The 15951-nt window shown below is 43.7% G+C and overlaps 1 protein-coding gene across 1 annotated transcript in view; it reads right to left on the bottom strand.

The window, feature by feature from the left end:
- Positions 1 to 15951, bottom strand: part of LOC133564047 (WD repeat-containing protein 49-like) — a 115520-nt gene that overhangs the window by 19722 nt on the left and 79847 nt on the right. The window contains exon 19 of the mRNA XM_061918129.1: positions 12612 to 12809. Within this exon, the coding sequence (XP_061774113.1) occupies positions 12612 to 12809 (198 nt within the window). The remainder of the gene's footprint in view (positions 1 to 12611; positions 12810 to 15951) is intronic.

Below are 15951 nucleotides of genomic sequence, written 5' to 3'. Positions count from 1 at the left end.
TTCTGAGTGATCATTTAAACTCAGCTTATGTGTCATCAAAAGAACTTGGAATTGACCAGCATCTTAATTTCCCTTGGAGGAACATCTGGTTTAAACGCAACACATGACAGTTCAGTTTTCCGGTTCACAATGCTGTTTTATTTTTCCATAAAGTTTTTCGATTGTGCTTTTCAGCAAGTGTTTCTCGCTCCAGCTCCACCATCCCTCTCCTATTCGGCTGCAGCCTTTTAACAGAGCGACAGGTGATTAGATAACCAGGCCCGGGTGGGCCATCTACGCGCCTGTCGCTAAACTCGAAGCCAGTCCTGGCACACCCCACTTTGCTGCAGTTCCGCAGGCCACACCCCCCTCCACAACTGTATATGAACTTAAAGTGCCATCCCATGGAATTGTCCAAAAATGTTTTGGTATCCTGAAGCATTCAAAGTTGCTTTCACTGGAACTAAGGGAGCAAGCCCAACACCTGAAAAAGCAACCCCACACTATAATTCCTCCTCTACCAAATTTCACACTCTGCACAATGTAGCGTTTTCCTGGCAGGAAATGGAAGCAATACAGGAAGTAAAAACAAGACAACAAAATTGCTGGAACGAAAACAGTAGAAAACACAGGTAATGGGACAGTGAACGATGTGTCTCCTGATTGTCAATCAGGAGACAGAGACTCCAGAGGTGGGGGAAAAAAGGAAATGGAAGCATCAAAGGAATTACAAACAAAAAAAGAAAGTGTCTGTAACAGAAATAATACAAAACCCAATAAACAGGATTGTGACAGGTAAGTTTCCTGGTTGTCAATCAGGAAACAGGTGAGGAAACCAGCACTTCAGTCAGAGGTGAGGTAGAAAGAAATGAAGCAACAAAAAAGAAAATAAGAGCTCCGGGACGTATATAATTTAACACGGGAAACAGGACAGTGACAGCTGTGTCTCCTGATTGTAAATCCTCGACTGGAGTGAAGATCAGTACTCCAACAGGAAGTTTAAAAAAAAAAAAAGGAGGTGTAATGTTCTACAATAATAAATTGTATTTTCCCCTCCCCACTTTTCAGACCTTCCTCCGGCCAAATATTAAATTACACCTTTGACTGCTTGCCTTTAACGGTCAGCCGGATCTTTTGGGGCTTGGTGGGTCGTATAATTCAGAGGAAGAAATATATTTTTTGCCATGCTGCTTCAGCCGGTCCATCACAGAGTTGATATTTTCCATCTCATTAGGAACTAATACCACAGCTGCGGCTGATAAATGGTACAGTAACTGGGACCCTTACCAAGATTGATACTTCCTGCAGACTGTGACTGCTGACGTCAGTTGAGTGCACCTTTTCCACTTGACTTGGAGTGACTATCATTTATGTGGAGTGCCAGGTCCGTGTCAAAATGCACCTTCCTGAATTATAGCAACAAATCCTGGCGCTCGTCATTTATTGGACTATGAGCATCACCATCAGTCACCCTCCTCCGTGTTGTCTGGATAAAACGTGGACCAAAGTCTGCCAATTGGGTGAATATTGAAAACATTTCCAGGAATATTAAAGTATAAATATCAGTATCTACCATGTATCCATTTAGATAAATGAAATTTTGTGGTACCTTTGTGCATTCACGCACAGTATAAAACGTTTGGCGGACAAAAAAAAGAGACAGGAGTGGAACATTGTACATGTAACTTTTTCCGCTGAGGGCCGCACACTGAAAAATCAAAGCAAGCTGGGGGCCATTTTGATATTTTTAATTTTAAAAACCAATACAATATATTTATAAAAATATATACATTTAGGCCTCCACTCAGGCTTGATCCAGGGGACACCAAAGGGTTTTGGTCAAAAAAATATTAAAAATGTGTCACTATTTAGTATTATTATTATTATTATCATAGGCTTAAATCTCCCGATCAACATTAGATCTATCTGTCAATAAAACATTTAAAAAAAGAAAAGTTGTACGCTCCTTTTGTCAAAGATAACTTTTTTTTTTTTTTTAAACACAAAATATGTAATATTTTCACCAAATGAAATTTTTAAGTGGAATATTTCAAATTACATAATAATTGTAGCTTTATAAAGGTCAATAAGTCAGAACAACATTGATTTTAATTCTTTATTACTTTTTGAGAAATGGCACTTTAAAAAAAAAAAAATCACACTAAAATTATTGGGGATCCAAAAGGGTCCTATTCATTAAAGTGTTAAAAAAATAAATTATAATTATTTTGTTTACTTTTAACACAATAATCTCGAGATCAACTTCAGATCTATCCGTCAATTATAAGTTTTATTGTTGTTTATGTTTTTTGTTTGTTCGTTTTAAAACAGAAACGTGTAGCAAACACAAAATATGCAACATTTTACACCAAAAATATCTCAAAGTGACGTAATTGGTGCCTTGAATAGGTCAATAATTCATAATGACATTGATTTTGATTCATTATTTTTTTTGAAGAAAAAATTTCACCCGTTTGCTCTTTTATACCACTGTTTATGTTTTGTATTTTTTTAATCGCATTTTTAGAATGTGCCGTTAAAAAATTCCCTGTTGGCCGCAAATGGCCCCTGGGCCGCGCTTTGGACATCCCTGACATAAACGAACTGTTGCGTCACAGTCCACACTACGGTGGGTTCAAGAACCACCGAAATTAGTAGGACGAAACGATATTCACCAAATGCTCTCATCAGTGGAGCGTGCACAGAAACATATTGAACAGTGGACTTTCTAACAATTGGGAAGGTTTGTGTCATGTTTGCTCTCAAACAAAAATACATACTAAAGCAACAAAAACAAAATTCCCCCACCATTTTCTATTGTTAATCCTTTTTTAAAAATGCTCCTGGGAGCCACTAGGGCGGCACTAAAGAGCAAACTTGCCAAACTTGAGACCTCCGATTTCCGGAGTTGGGGGGTGGGGGGTGTGGTCGGAGGTTGGGCGAGGGGCGTGGTTGGGGGGGCGAGACGTTGTTGGGGGCGTAGTTAAGAGGGGGGGGAGTATATTTACAGCTATCCATCCATCCATTTTCTACCGCTTATTCCCTTTGGGTTCGTGCGGGGCGCTGGTGCCTAACACAGCTACAATCGGGCGGAAGTCAGTGTACACCCTGGACAAGTCGCCACCTCTTCGCAGTATTCGTAGAAATCTTTATTTATAATTGAATCACTTGTTTATTTTTCAACAGGTTTTTAGTTATTTTTATATTTCTTTTTTTCCAAATAGTTTAAGAACGACCACTACAAATGAGCAATATTTTGCGCTGTTATAAAATTTAATAAATCAGAAACCAATGACATAGTGCTGTATTTTACTTCTTTATCTTTTTTTTTCCAACCAATAATGCTTTGCTCTGATTAGGGGGTACTTGAAATAAAAAAATGTCCACAGGAGGTAAATCTCTGAAAACATTTTGAGAACCACTGCTCCAAAAGCCGTATATGTTATTGTCACATATGCATGCACAGTAGAAGGCAGTATTGTCCTGTTTAAGAGTGTCACAACATTGCTGTTTACGAAAACGTGACTGCTGTTGTTGTGTGTTGTTACCGCCCTCGATCATTCTACAGTTATAACGTCATTGGGCAGGCACTCTGTTTATATCGTGGGAAAGCGGACGTGAAATCAGGCTGTCGACACCTCACTCGGGTCAGCATGCAGCTGGAGGGGGCGTAGCCTCCAGCTCCGCCTGAATTTCGGGAGATTTTTGGGGGAAAATTTGTCCTGGGAGGTTTTCGGGAGAGGCGCTGAATTTCGGGAGGGTTGGCAAGTATGCCTTAAGAGCCGCATTCGGCTGACCCTACCATGAATTGATTAACGTGGACACCGACTTAAACAAGTTGAAAAACTTATTCGGGTGTTACCATTTAGTGGTCAATTGTACGGAATATGTACTGAACTGTGCAATCTACTAATAAAAGTTTCAATCAATCAATCAAAACCCCCGTTGTAAACCACTGATTCTGAAACTGTGGCTCTTTGTAGTGGTGGGCCAATAATAAAGTCTGTAAAAATGTACTGGAAACGGAGTATCACTGTTGTTGTTTAGGGGCGGCATAGCTCAGTTGGTAGAGTGGCCGTGCCAGCAACTTGAGGGTTGCAGGTTCGATTCCCGCTTCTGCCATCCGAGTCACTGCCGTTGTGTCCTTGGGCAAGACACTTTACCCACCTGCTCCCAGTGCCACCCACACTGGTTTAAATGTAACTTAGATATTGGGTTTCACTATGTAAAGCACTTTGAGTCACTTGAGAAAAGCGCTATATAATTCACACTTCACTTCACTTTATGTACTGTGTGTAACGTCACAGTGGCCAAAATTATTAATTATACTTGTTAAATAAAACCTCTGCCTTGCTTTTAACAAGTACTTGGGCCTACTATGCTACTGTATACAAATGTTAGCAACTATGGTGGTACTTGAAGAGTCAAGTTTGCAGTCAAACGTGTGTTTTAATTACCGTGAGAGAGTTTCTAAGTAAACAAAACAGCAGACCCAAGACACTTAAGTGAATATCCACACAGACGAGTGTCGCACACTCACCGCCGCGTCCGCCCTGCCGGGATATTCATGTGAGTGTCCTCCCGTCGGTGCACACCCGCTCAGGTCTCTCCGTGCTCCACTGCTCCTCCTAACAGATCATTTTAGAACAGCATAGCCGGTTTAATGCATTCACATTTGTCACCACCGTTTGGTTATTGGGTGAAATCTGCTTGCCTGTGTTGTTCGGCTGTAAACAACACACTGCATCACACCGATACTGTAAGGTGTTTTCGATATTTATATTACCTTATATAAGTGTAGTTAAAGAAAAAATAATATGCATGAAGGCAATTCATAAAGCAGGTTGGTTCTGTAGATTTTACAAGAGTATAGAATGTAAATAATGTTTTTTTAAACCATGTATTTTCCGGACCATAGGCGCACCGGGATTATAAGGCCCACTGCCGAGAGTGTTCTATTTCTGATCTTTTTTCATATATAAGGCGCGCCGGAATATAAGGCGCACTGCCGAGTAACAGTCTATTTATGATCTTTTTTTCATATATAAAGTGCACCGGATTATAAAGCAGACTGCTGATAAATGGCCTATTTTTGATCCATTTTCATATATAAGGTGCACCGGACTATAAGGTACATTGCCGATGAATGGTCTATTTTTGATTTTTTTGTCCATATATAAGGCGCAACAGATTATGAGGAGCACCGCCGATGAATGGTCTACTTTTGATCTTTTTTTCATATATAAGGCGCACTGCCGATGAATAGGCTATTTTTGAACTTTTTTCATATATAAGGCGCACCGGATTATAAGGCGCACCGCCGTTGAATGGTCTATTATTTTTATCTTTTTTCACAAATAAGGCGCACCGGAATATAAAGCGCACTGCCGATTAATAGTCTATTTTTGATCTTTTTTTCAGATATAAAGCGCACCGGATTATAGGGCACACTGCCGGTGAATAGGCTATTTTTTAACCTGTTTCATATATAAGGCGCACCGGAGTATAAGGCGCACTGCCGATGAATGGTCTATTTTTTTAAAATGTTTTCATATAAAAGGCGCACCGGTTTATAAGGCGCACTGCCGATGAATGCTCAATTTTTATGTTTTTCACATATAAGGCGCACCGGATTATAAGGCGCACTGCCGATGAATGGTCTATTTTTGATCTTTTTTCATATATAAGGCGCACCGGATTATAAGGCGCACTGCCGATTAATAGTCTATTTTTGATCTTTTTTTCAGATATAAGGCGCACCGGATTATAGGGCACACTGCCGATGAATAGTCTATTTTTTAACTTTTCTCATATATAAGGCGCACCGGAGTATAAGGCGCACTGCCGATGAATGGTCTATTTTTTTTAATTTTTTCATATAAAAGGCGCACCGGATTATAAGGCAGACTGCTGATGAATGGCCTATTTTTGATCTATTTTCATTTATAAGGCGCACCGGATAATAAGGTACATTGCCGACGGATGGTCTATTTTTGATTTTTTGTTCATATATAAGGCGCACCGGATTATAAGGCGCACTGCCGATGAATAGGCTATTTTTGAACTTTTTTCATATATAAAGCGCACCGGATTGTAAAGCGAACTGCCAATGAATGGTATATTTTTTTATGTTTTTCATATATAAAGCGTACCGGATTATAAGGCGCACTGCCGATGGATGGTCTATTTTTGATCTTTTTTTTCATAAATAAGGTGCACCGGATTATAAAGCAGACTGCTGATGAATGGTCTATTTCTGATCTTTTTTTTCATATATAAGGCGCACCAGATTATAAGGCGCATTGCCGATGAATGGTCCATTTTGGATTTTTTTTTCATATGTAAGGCGCACCGGATTATAAAGCACACTGCCGATGAATGGTCTATTTTTTTAAATCTTTTTTCACAAATAAGGCGCACCGGAATATAAGGCACACTGCCGATTATTAATCTATTTTTGATCTTTTTTTCAGATATAAGGCGCACCGGATTATAAAGCGCACTGCCGATGAATAGGCTATTTTTGAACTTTTTTCATATATAAGGCACACCGGATTATAAAGCGCACTGCCAATGAATGGTCTATTTTTTATGTTGTTCATACATAAGGCGCACCGGATTATAAGGCACACTGCCGATGAATGGTCTGTTGTTTATCTGTTTTCACAAATAAGGCGCACCGGATTATAAGGCGCACTGCCGATGAACGGTTTATTTTTCATCTTTTTTCGGAATATAAAGCGCACCGGATTATAAGGCGCACTGCCGATGAATAGTCTATTTTTGATCTTTTTTCATATATAAGGCGCACCGGATTATAAGGCGCATTAAAGGAGTCATATTTTTTTTTTTTCTAAATGTAAAACACTTCCTTGTGGTCTAGATAACATGTAATGGTGGTTATTTGGTCAAAATGTTGCATAGATGATGTTTTATAGATCATCTTCAAACCGCTTTCTGACAGTCGCTTCAGGATGCGTCGTTTCGTGGGCGGTCGTATTTACATGGCTCACCTTCGGCTGCGTCTTCTCCTCGTCATCTTTGTTGCAGCGGTGTAGCGTGCAAGGACGGGAGTGGAATAAGTGTCAAAAGACGGAGCTAACTGTTTTAATGACATTCAGACTTTACTTAAATCAATAACGGAGCAGCATCTCCTCATCCATGGCTCACTCGTGCAATAACAACGCCGGAAATGCATCCCGTGAAAAACCGTCCGACCGGAATCCTCTAATAACTAAAGTTCCGTGGGTGAATTATCTAAACTCACTAGAGTTTTTAGCGCTTTGATAGCTAGTCTACTGATAGATATAAGTAAGAATTTGACACTACTTTATATTACAAATGGCAACAGCAGAGGATTAATGACCCATAACAAGAAAGTAAAAAAGAAGAAGTTTATTGTAGAGGTTGCCCTCTAGTGGGTTCTTCGGACGACCACACACTGCCAGGAGAGCCCGGATTTCAGGGTATAACAGTGTTTTATTTTCATAAATCGTGCAATTGTTTTGCTTTCGAGCAAAATGTTTTCTCTGCGTCTGTGTCTCTCTCTCTGTCTCTGGTTCCCACTCTAGCTCCAACCACGCGTCTCAACCCTGCTGCTGCTCATAAAGGTGACAGGTGATTAAATAACAAGGCCCACCTGGGCCATCTACGCCCCTGCCGCTGTCTTCGAGGCCGGTCCTGGCACACCCCGATCCGCGGCGTGGCTCCACATTTATCAACTGCGGTGTCTTCCCGGATTAAAATGGCAGATTGAGCGCACATTTTCAGGAATTATGCAGATCCCAAATACAGATCAGCAGGTACCAGAAGGTAAGAAAAATTGTTTTTGCATAATATTGTGAAACAAAACGCCAGATGATGTCTGCTAATAGGGGCCATTTTGCGGTCTTCATACACGCACCATAATAATACTCGTATGTTTAATACGCCAACAATCCATCAAGCGGTGCGGCTTCATAGCTTACCAAAGTCGTACTAGAATATTGTGACGGATTTTTGAGCGTCGTGTGTAATGTTCTATATTTTCAATGGAGCTTTTAAAATGTTGGTGTCCTTTACTGGCGTGTCTATTATGTGTGACTGCCACCTATCGGTCAAACTCATTTCACCATGTACCAAATAAAATAGCTTCGTGGTCGGTAAGCACAACCCAACTTATGCCGTACAATAGGCTCACTGGGCTATAAGTAATTTTTTGAGAAAATTAAAGAATTTTAAATGTGCCTTATAGTCTGAAAAATAAGGTAATCATTTTTTTTTTAAAACGTCCATGTCCACGTTCATGTATGTCAAATATTATAATAGTATGCATTGCATGTATTTGTGAGCCTGGGGAAAAAAAACCTAAGCACCGTAACACTGCAATCATGACCAATAGCCTTATAAGAAAACTCCTTTCACACATGAATGTGCAGCAGTACCTCGGTTTTCCTTGTTAATCCCTTAAAGGTACCACGGAGAGAGAGTCAAATGAAAACCGAAGCAATTTTCCCAGAAGAATGAATGAAATCATGTAATCTGTTCCAGAAACATTTAATGGAGAATAATTATCATGATACTTATCTTTAGTGTTTTTATTCCTATGGCTCTTATTTTGTAGTCCACTTCCTGCTTGGTATGTCAATACTTCACTGTACTGGTCCCTCATCTGTTCCTGGACTGCCAATCAGGAGGGTTCATAAGCCAGCGTCGTCTGTTCATTTAATTCCGTACCTTACATCCTGTTTGTCATATCCTGTGCTCTGTACTCCGTTTATGCCAACCAACACAGATCGCAACAAATATTCTAGTTTCACATGCAGAAAATGTTGTGAAATAAATAAATAAATAAACAAGATAAGGCAATTCCTGAAGGAATTGCATGGGAATGCTCAAATGCTCTGCCATGAGGTGGTGACTTGTCCAGGGTGTACGCCGCCTTCCGCCCGATTGTAGCTGAGATAGGCACCAGCGCCCCCCGCTACCCCAAAGTGAATAAGCGGTAGAAAATGGATGGATGGATACTCGAATGCTGAAGTTGAACTGAAATTCTGACAGAATGTAGTATGAATGTAAGAATAGTTTGAATGTTGAAAAGCTGACGCTGAACTGAAATGCTAATGGCATGTAGGATGAATGTGGAAATTATATAATGTTGAAATTGTTTAGACCAGGGGTGCCCACACCTTTTCTGCAGGCGAGCTACTTTTCAATTGACCAAATCGAGGGGATCTACCTCATTCATATATATCATTTTTATTTATGTATCCATGCGTTTGTTACGTCTCGTCTCGATTACTGTAACGTATTATTTTCGGGTCTCCCCATGTCTAGCATTAAAAGATTACAGTTGGTACAAAATGCGGCTGCTAGACTTTTGACAAGAACAAGAAAGTTTGATCATATTACGCCTGTACTGGCTCACCTGCACTGGCTTCCTGTGCACTTAAGATGTGACTTTAAGGTTTTACTAATTACGTCTAAAATACTACACGGTCTAGCTCCATCCTATCTTGCCGATTGTATTGTACCATATGTCCCGGCAAGATATCTGCGTTCAAAAGACTCCGGCTTATTAATGATTCCTAAAGTCCAAAAAAAGTCTGCGGGCTATAGAGCGTTTTCTGTTCGGGCTCCAGTACTCTGGAATGCCCTCCCGGTAACAGTTCGAGATGCCACTCAAGTAGAAGCATTTAAGTCTCACCTTAAAACTCATCTGTATACTCTAGCCTTTAAATAGACCTCCTTTTTAGACCAGTTGATCTGCCGCTTCTTTTATTTTTTCTCCTATGTCCCCTCCTCCCTTGTGGAGGGGGTCCGGTCCGATGACCATGGATGAAGTACTGGCTGTCCAGAGTCGAGACCCAGGATGGACCGCTCATCGGGACCCAGGATGGACCGCTCGCCTGTATCGGTTGGGGACATCTCTACACTGCTGATCCGCCTCCGCTTGAGATGGTTTCCTGTGGACGGGACTCTCGCTGCTGTCTTGGATCCATTTTGAACTGAACTCTCGCGGCTGTGTTGGAGCCACTATGGATTGAACTTACACAGTATCATGTTAGACCCGCTCGACATCCATTGCTTTCGGCCCCCTAGAGGTGGGGGGGTTGCACACTTCTGAGGTCCTCTCCAAGGTTTCTCGTAGTCAGCATTGTCACTGGCGTCCCACTGGATGTGAATTCTCCCCGCCCACTGGGTGTGAGTTTTCCTTGCCCTTTTGTGGGTTCTTCCGAGGATGTCGTAGTCATAATGGTTTGTACAGTCCTTTGAGACATTTGTGATTTAGGGCTATATAAATAAACATTGATATTTATGACAGAGGTTTTTGTTAAGTTAAATGTGTTTAATGATAATACAAGCATGTGTAACACATATAGACGTCTTTCTTTCATGAAGACAAGAATATAAGTTGGTGTATTACCTGATTCTGATGACTTGCATTGATTGGAATCAGACAGTAATGATGATAACGCCCACATTTTTGAATGGAGGAGAAAAAAAGTCCTCCTTTCTGTACAATACCACATGAAAGTGGTTGGTTTTTGGCACCTTATTTATCCAGCTTCCATATACTTTTTAAGAAAAAAATTGGCAGCAATCTCCGTAGCTTGCTCGCTTGTGCACACCAGCTTTCTGAGACTCTTATTTTGTTAGCGCAGGCAGTATGAAGCAGCGCTTTTATTGTGAAGATAGGAACTGTGCAGTCGGCCTTTAGAGTTTTGATGGAAGGTACGAGAGTCCGTTGAAATAAAAAGTGTTTCTCGCCTTCCTGTCGGTCATTTTTTCTTAATAATGATTTTGCAGCAGCCAGCGTCATCTCACAAGACCCTCGGGTGACGTCTTGGTGAAGATTGATGATTTTTAGGTCTATTTTTTTAAAAGCCTGGCTGGCGATCGACCGACACACCCTCCGCGGTCGACCGGCAGCTCGCGATCGACGTAATGGGCATCCCTAGTTTGGATGCTGAAAGGGTTTGCATGTTGAAGGGTTTGAATTTCCAGGCAAACCGGAATTAGGTTTGGAACTTGGAAAAGTATTAGTTCGAATGTGAAGTGAAGTGAAGTGAATTATATTTATATAGCGCTTTTTCTCTAGTGACTCAAAGCGCTTTACATAGTGAAACCCAATATCTAAGTTACATTCAAACCAGTGTGGGTGGCACTGGGAGCAGGTGGGTAAAGTGTCTTGCCCAAGGACACAATGGCAGTGACTAGGATGACGGAAGCGGGAATCGAACTTGCAACCCTCAAGTTGCTGGCACGGCCACTCTACCAACCGAGCTAAACCGCCCAGGAAGAGTGGAATGTGTCGATGTCGGAATGCTTTGGATAAGTTGAAAAATGTGTGAACTGTGCAACTTTGAAAAAATGTTCCATTCATTTCAATGGGAACTTTCTGGAAATTTGAGAATTTCAGGATTTTTTGGGAAAATGATTAGGAGTAATAATCTCTTGAATACGATGAATTGGTTGGTATTGGAATTGTTTAAATAGGTCAAGAAATGTTGAAGTAGTAACAGTTTTTTAATTGAGAAATGATACTTGTCAGGCTTGCCACTGACAGTTTGTTTGTGTTTTGGTTTTTCCTCTGCGTGTTTAGTATTTTGTGTCCTTAGTTCCTCTCAGCACTCTTATTTTGGTTCAGCTTCCTGTTTGTCTCTCTGAGTGCTTTGTTTCCCCTCAGCTGTGGCTGATTGACACCTGGCCACACCTGGTGTCAATCAGCCCTCTCCTATTTGTACCTACTTTGTCTTCCAGTCAGCGCTGGATTATTGTCTTGTCGATGTCACGTTTTGTATCTTCGCTCCTGTCGTGACGTATCTTGTCTTGTCTATGCAGCAATGCGGTAAGCTATGTTTGATTGCGGTTTTTAGCTTATTGCCTTTTGTTCCCTTCTTCCAAGTTTGTTTTTACATTACATGTACGTCTTCTGTTTCCAGCTCAATTCTTGCTAGCTTCCATGCTAAGATCCTTTTTTGTTTTCTAGCTCCCATGCTAGCTCCCTTAGTTTGTAATCTGCCCACCTGCATTGTTTTTTGATTGTACCCTTTGTTTGTTTTTTGTCTTAGTGTTTTAAATTAAATCATGTTTCCCTGCAAAATGCCTCCCTCCTACTCTGCATCTTGGGGTTCGTCACAAACTAACTTTGACAGTACTCCGGAATTCCGGGAAAAGCAGGAATTAAAAGAAAAAAATGTTAAAAAAAAAAAACACAAAAAAACTTTAATTTTCTGAATGAGTTCAAATGGTTGAAATTTTTCAAATCGGTCGAGAAATGTTGAAGTGGTAACACTTTTAATTGATAAAAGGTATTAAGGAATTCCTGGAATTTCGGGAAAACCGAAAATGTTTGCAGTAAAAAAAAACGCTTCGTGTTTTTGTCCTGATTAAGAGGAATGTTTTGACATTGGAACAGTTGAAGTGTTCCCCCAGGGTCCCCAGTAAGAATGATCAGCACATTACTTCATCAATCCAGAGATTTAAAGACGCGTATGAGCTAACTGGGGAGTGGACATTTTACCAATTTTTTTTTATGCCTCCACAACCTGTAGAAACGGAGGTCCCCACAAGTCCTGAACAACAACTTGGTCCGCATTTCAAACGATAACCAGTGTGTGTGTGTGTGTGTGTCTGGGTGTGTGTTTTACCTGTCCAAACAAGCCGATTGTGTCTCCTGGCAGACAGCTGAGGGCCACGCTGCAGTCAGAAGATGCTGACAGGAGGAGGAGCTGGTCGCCATGGATACATGTCTCCAGGTGAGTGACGCCGTTCTGGTGCGGACGGAAACTCTGCAGCAATTCAGGAGGCTTCGTCGTCACTTCCTGGTCGGACTTTAAAGAATAACGCTGAGGAGGGAAGGTTTGTTGAGTCAGATTGTGGATATACATGCAAACAAAAAAACAATCGTAAAAATGTAGGGAAAAATAGAGAAAATAAGGAAATGAGAAAAGGCTTAAATTGTGATAGTAATAACTAATAATATTCCAAATTGTGTCAACCGTAACACAAAGCTGACTTTTAGAGATGTAACAATATAAAGAATTGAGCGGTGTTACTGGTGAGATTGTCAAAGTACCATCCATCCATCCATCCATCATCTTCCGCTTATCCGAGGTCGGGTCGCGGGGGCAGCAGCCTAAGCAGGGAAGCCCAGACTTCCCTATCTCCAGCCACTTCGTCTAGCTCTTCCCGGGGGATCCCGAGGCGTTCCCAGGCCAGCCGGGAGACATAGTCTTCCCAACGTGTCCTGGGTCTTCCCCGTGGCCTCCTACCAGCTGGACGTGCCCTAAACACATCCCTAGGGAGGCGTTCGGGTGGCATCCTGACCAGATGCCCGAACCACCTCATCTGGCTCCTCTCGATGTGGAGGAGCAGCGGCTTTACGTTGAGCTCCTCCCGGATGGCAGAGCTTCTCACCCTATCTCTAAGGGAGAGCCCCGCCACCCGGCGGAGGAAACCCATTTCGGCCGCTTGTACCCGTGATCTTATCCTTTCGGTCATGACCCAAAGCTCATGACCATAGGTGAGGATGGGAACGTAGATCGACCGGTAAATTGAGAGCTTTGCCTTCCGGCTCAGCTCCTTCTTCACCACAACGGATCGATACAACGTCCGCATTACTGAAGACGCCGCACCGATCCGCCTGTCGATCTCACGATCCACTCTTCCCCCACTCGTGAACAAGACTCCTAGGTACTTGAACTCCTCCACTTGGGGCAGGGTCTCCTCCCCAACCCGGAGATGGCACTCCACCCTTTTCCGGGCGAGAACCATGGACTCGGACTTGGAGGTGCTGATTCTCATTCCGGTCGCTTCACACTCGGCTGCGAACCGATCCAGTGAGAGCTGAAGATCCCGGCCAGATGAAGCCATCAGGACTACATCATCTGCAAAAAGCAGAGACCTAATCCCGTGGCCACCAAACCGGAACCCCTCAACGCCTTGACTGCGCCTAGAAATTCTGTCCATAAAAGTTATGAACAGAATCGGTGACAAAGGACAGCCTTGGCGGAGTCCAACCTTCACTGGAAACGTGTCCGACTTACTGCCAGCAATGCGGACCAAGCTCTGACACTGATCATACAGGGAGCGGACTGCCACAATAAGACATTCCGATACCCCATACTCTCTGAGCACTCCCCACAGGACTCCCCGAGGGACACGGTCGAATGCCTTCTCCAAGTCCACAAAGCACATGTAGACTGGTTGGGCAAACTCCCATGCACCCTCAAGAACCCTGCCGAGAGTATAGAGCTGGTCCACAGTTCCACGACCAGGACGAAAACCACACTGTTCCTCCTGAATCCGAGGTTCGACTATCCGGCGAAGCCTCCTCTCCAGTACACCTGAATAAACCTTACCGGGAAGGCTGAGGAGTGTGATCCCACGATAGTTGGAACACACCCTCCGGTCCCCCTTCTTAAAGAGAGGAACCACCACCCCGGTCTGCCAATCCAGAGGTACCGCCCCCGATGTCCACGCGATGCTGCAGAGTCTTGTCAACCAAGACAGCCCCACAGCATCCAGAGCCTTAAGGAACTCCGGGCGGATCTCATCCACCCCCGGGGCCTTGCCGCCGAGGAGCTTTTTAACTACCTCAGCGACCTCAGCCCCAGAAATAGGAGAGTCCACTACAGATTCCCCAGGCACCGCTTCCTCAAAGAAAGACGTGTTGGTGGGATTGAGGAGGTCTTCGAAGTATTCCCTCCACCGATCCACAACATCCGCAGTCGAAGCCAGCAGAACACCATCCGCACCATACACGGTGTTGATAGTGCACTGCTTCCCCTTCCTGAGGCGCCGTATGGTGGTCCAGAATCGCTTCGAAGCCGTCCGGAAGTCGTTTTCCATGGCTTCCCCGAACTCTTCCCATGTCCGAGTTTTTGCCTCCGCGACCGCTAAAGCTGCACACCGCTTGGCCCGTCGGTACCCGTCCACTGCCTCCGGAGTCCTATGAGCCAAAAGAACCCGATAGGACTCCTTCTTCAGCTTGACGGCATCCCTCACTGCTGGTGTCCACCAACGGGTTCTGGGATTACCGCCACGACAGGCACCAACAACCTTGCGGCCACAGCTCCAATCAGCCGCCTCGACAATAGAGGTTCGGAACATGGTCCACTCGGACTCAATGTCCCGCACCTCCCTCGTGACATGTTCAAAGTTCTCCCGGAGGTGTGAATTGAAACTCTCTCTGACAGGAGACTCTGCCAGACGTTCCCAGCAGACCCTCACAATGCGCTTGGGCCTGCCAGGTCTGTCCGGCATCCTCCCCCACCATCGCAGCCAACTCACCACCAGGTGGTGATCGGTAGAAAGCTCCGCCCCTCTCTTCACCCGAGTGTCCAAAACATGAGGCCGCAAATCCGATGACACAACTACAAAGTCGATCATGGAACTGCGGCCTAGGGTGTCCTGGTGCCAAGTGCACATATGGACACCCTTATGTTTGAACATGGTGTTTGTTATCGACAAACTGTGACGAGCACAAAAGTCCAATAATAAAACACCACTCGGGTTTAGATCCGGGCGACCATTCTTCCCAATCACGCCTCTCCAGGTTTCACTGTCGTTGCCAACATGAGCGTTGAAGTCTCCCAGTAGGACAAGGGAATCACCCGGAGGAGCACTTTCCAGTACTCCCTCGAGTGTACCCAAAAAGGGTGGGTATTCTGAACTGCTGTTTGGTGCGTAAGCACAAACAACAGTCAGGACCCGTCCCCCCACCCGAAGGCGAAGGGAAGCTACCCTCTCGTCCACTGGGTTGAACTCAAACGTACAGGCTTTGAGCCGGGGGGCAACCAGAATTGCCACCCCAGCCCGTCGCCTCTCACTGCCGGCAACGCCAGAGTGGAAGAGGGTCCAGTCCCTCTCGAGAGAACTGGTTCCAGAGCCCTTGCTGTGCGTCGAGGTGAGTCCGACTATATCCAGCCGGAACTTCTCTACCTCGCGCACTAGCTCAGGCTCCTTCCCCCCCAGTGAGGTGACGTT

Source organism: Nerophis ophidion, linkage group LG13 (assembly GCF_033978795.1).
Source record: "Nerophis ophidion isolate RoL-2023_Sa linkage group LG13, RoL_Noph_v1.0, whole genome shotgun sequence".
NCBI classification, from domain to species: Eukaryota; Metazoa; Chordata; class Actinopteri; order Syngnathiformes; family Syngnathidae; genus Nerophis; species Nerophis ophidion.
This window is presented reverse-complemented; position numbering and strand designations above follow the sequence as displayed.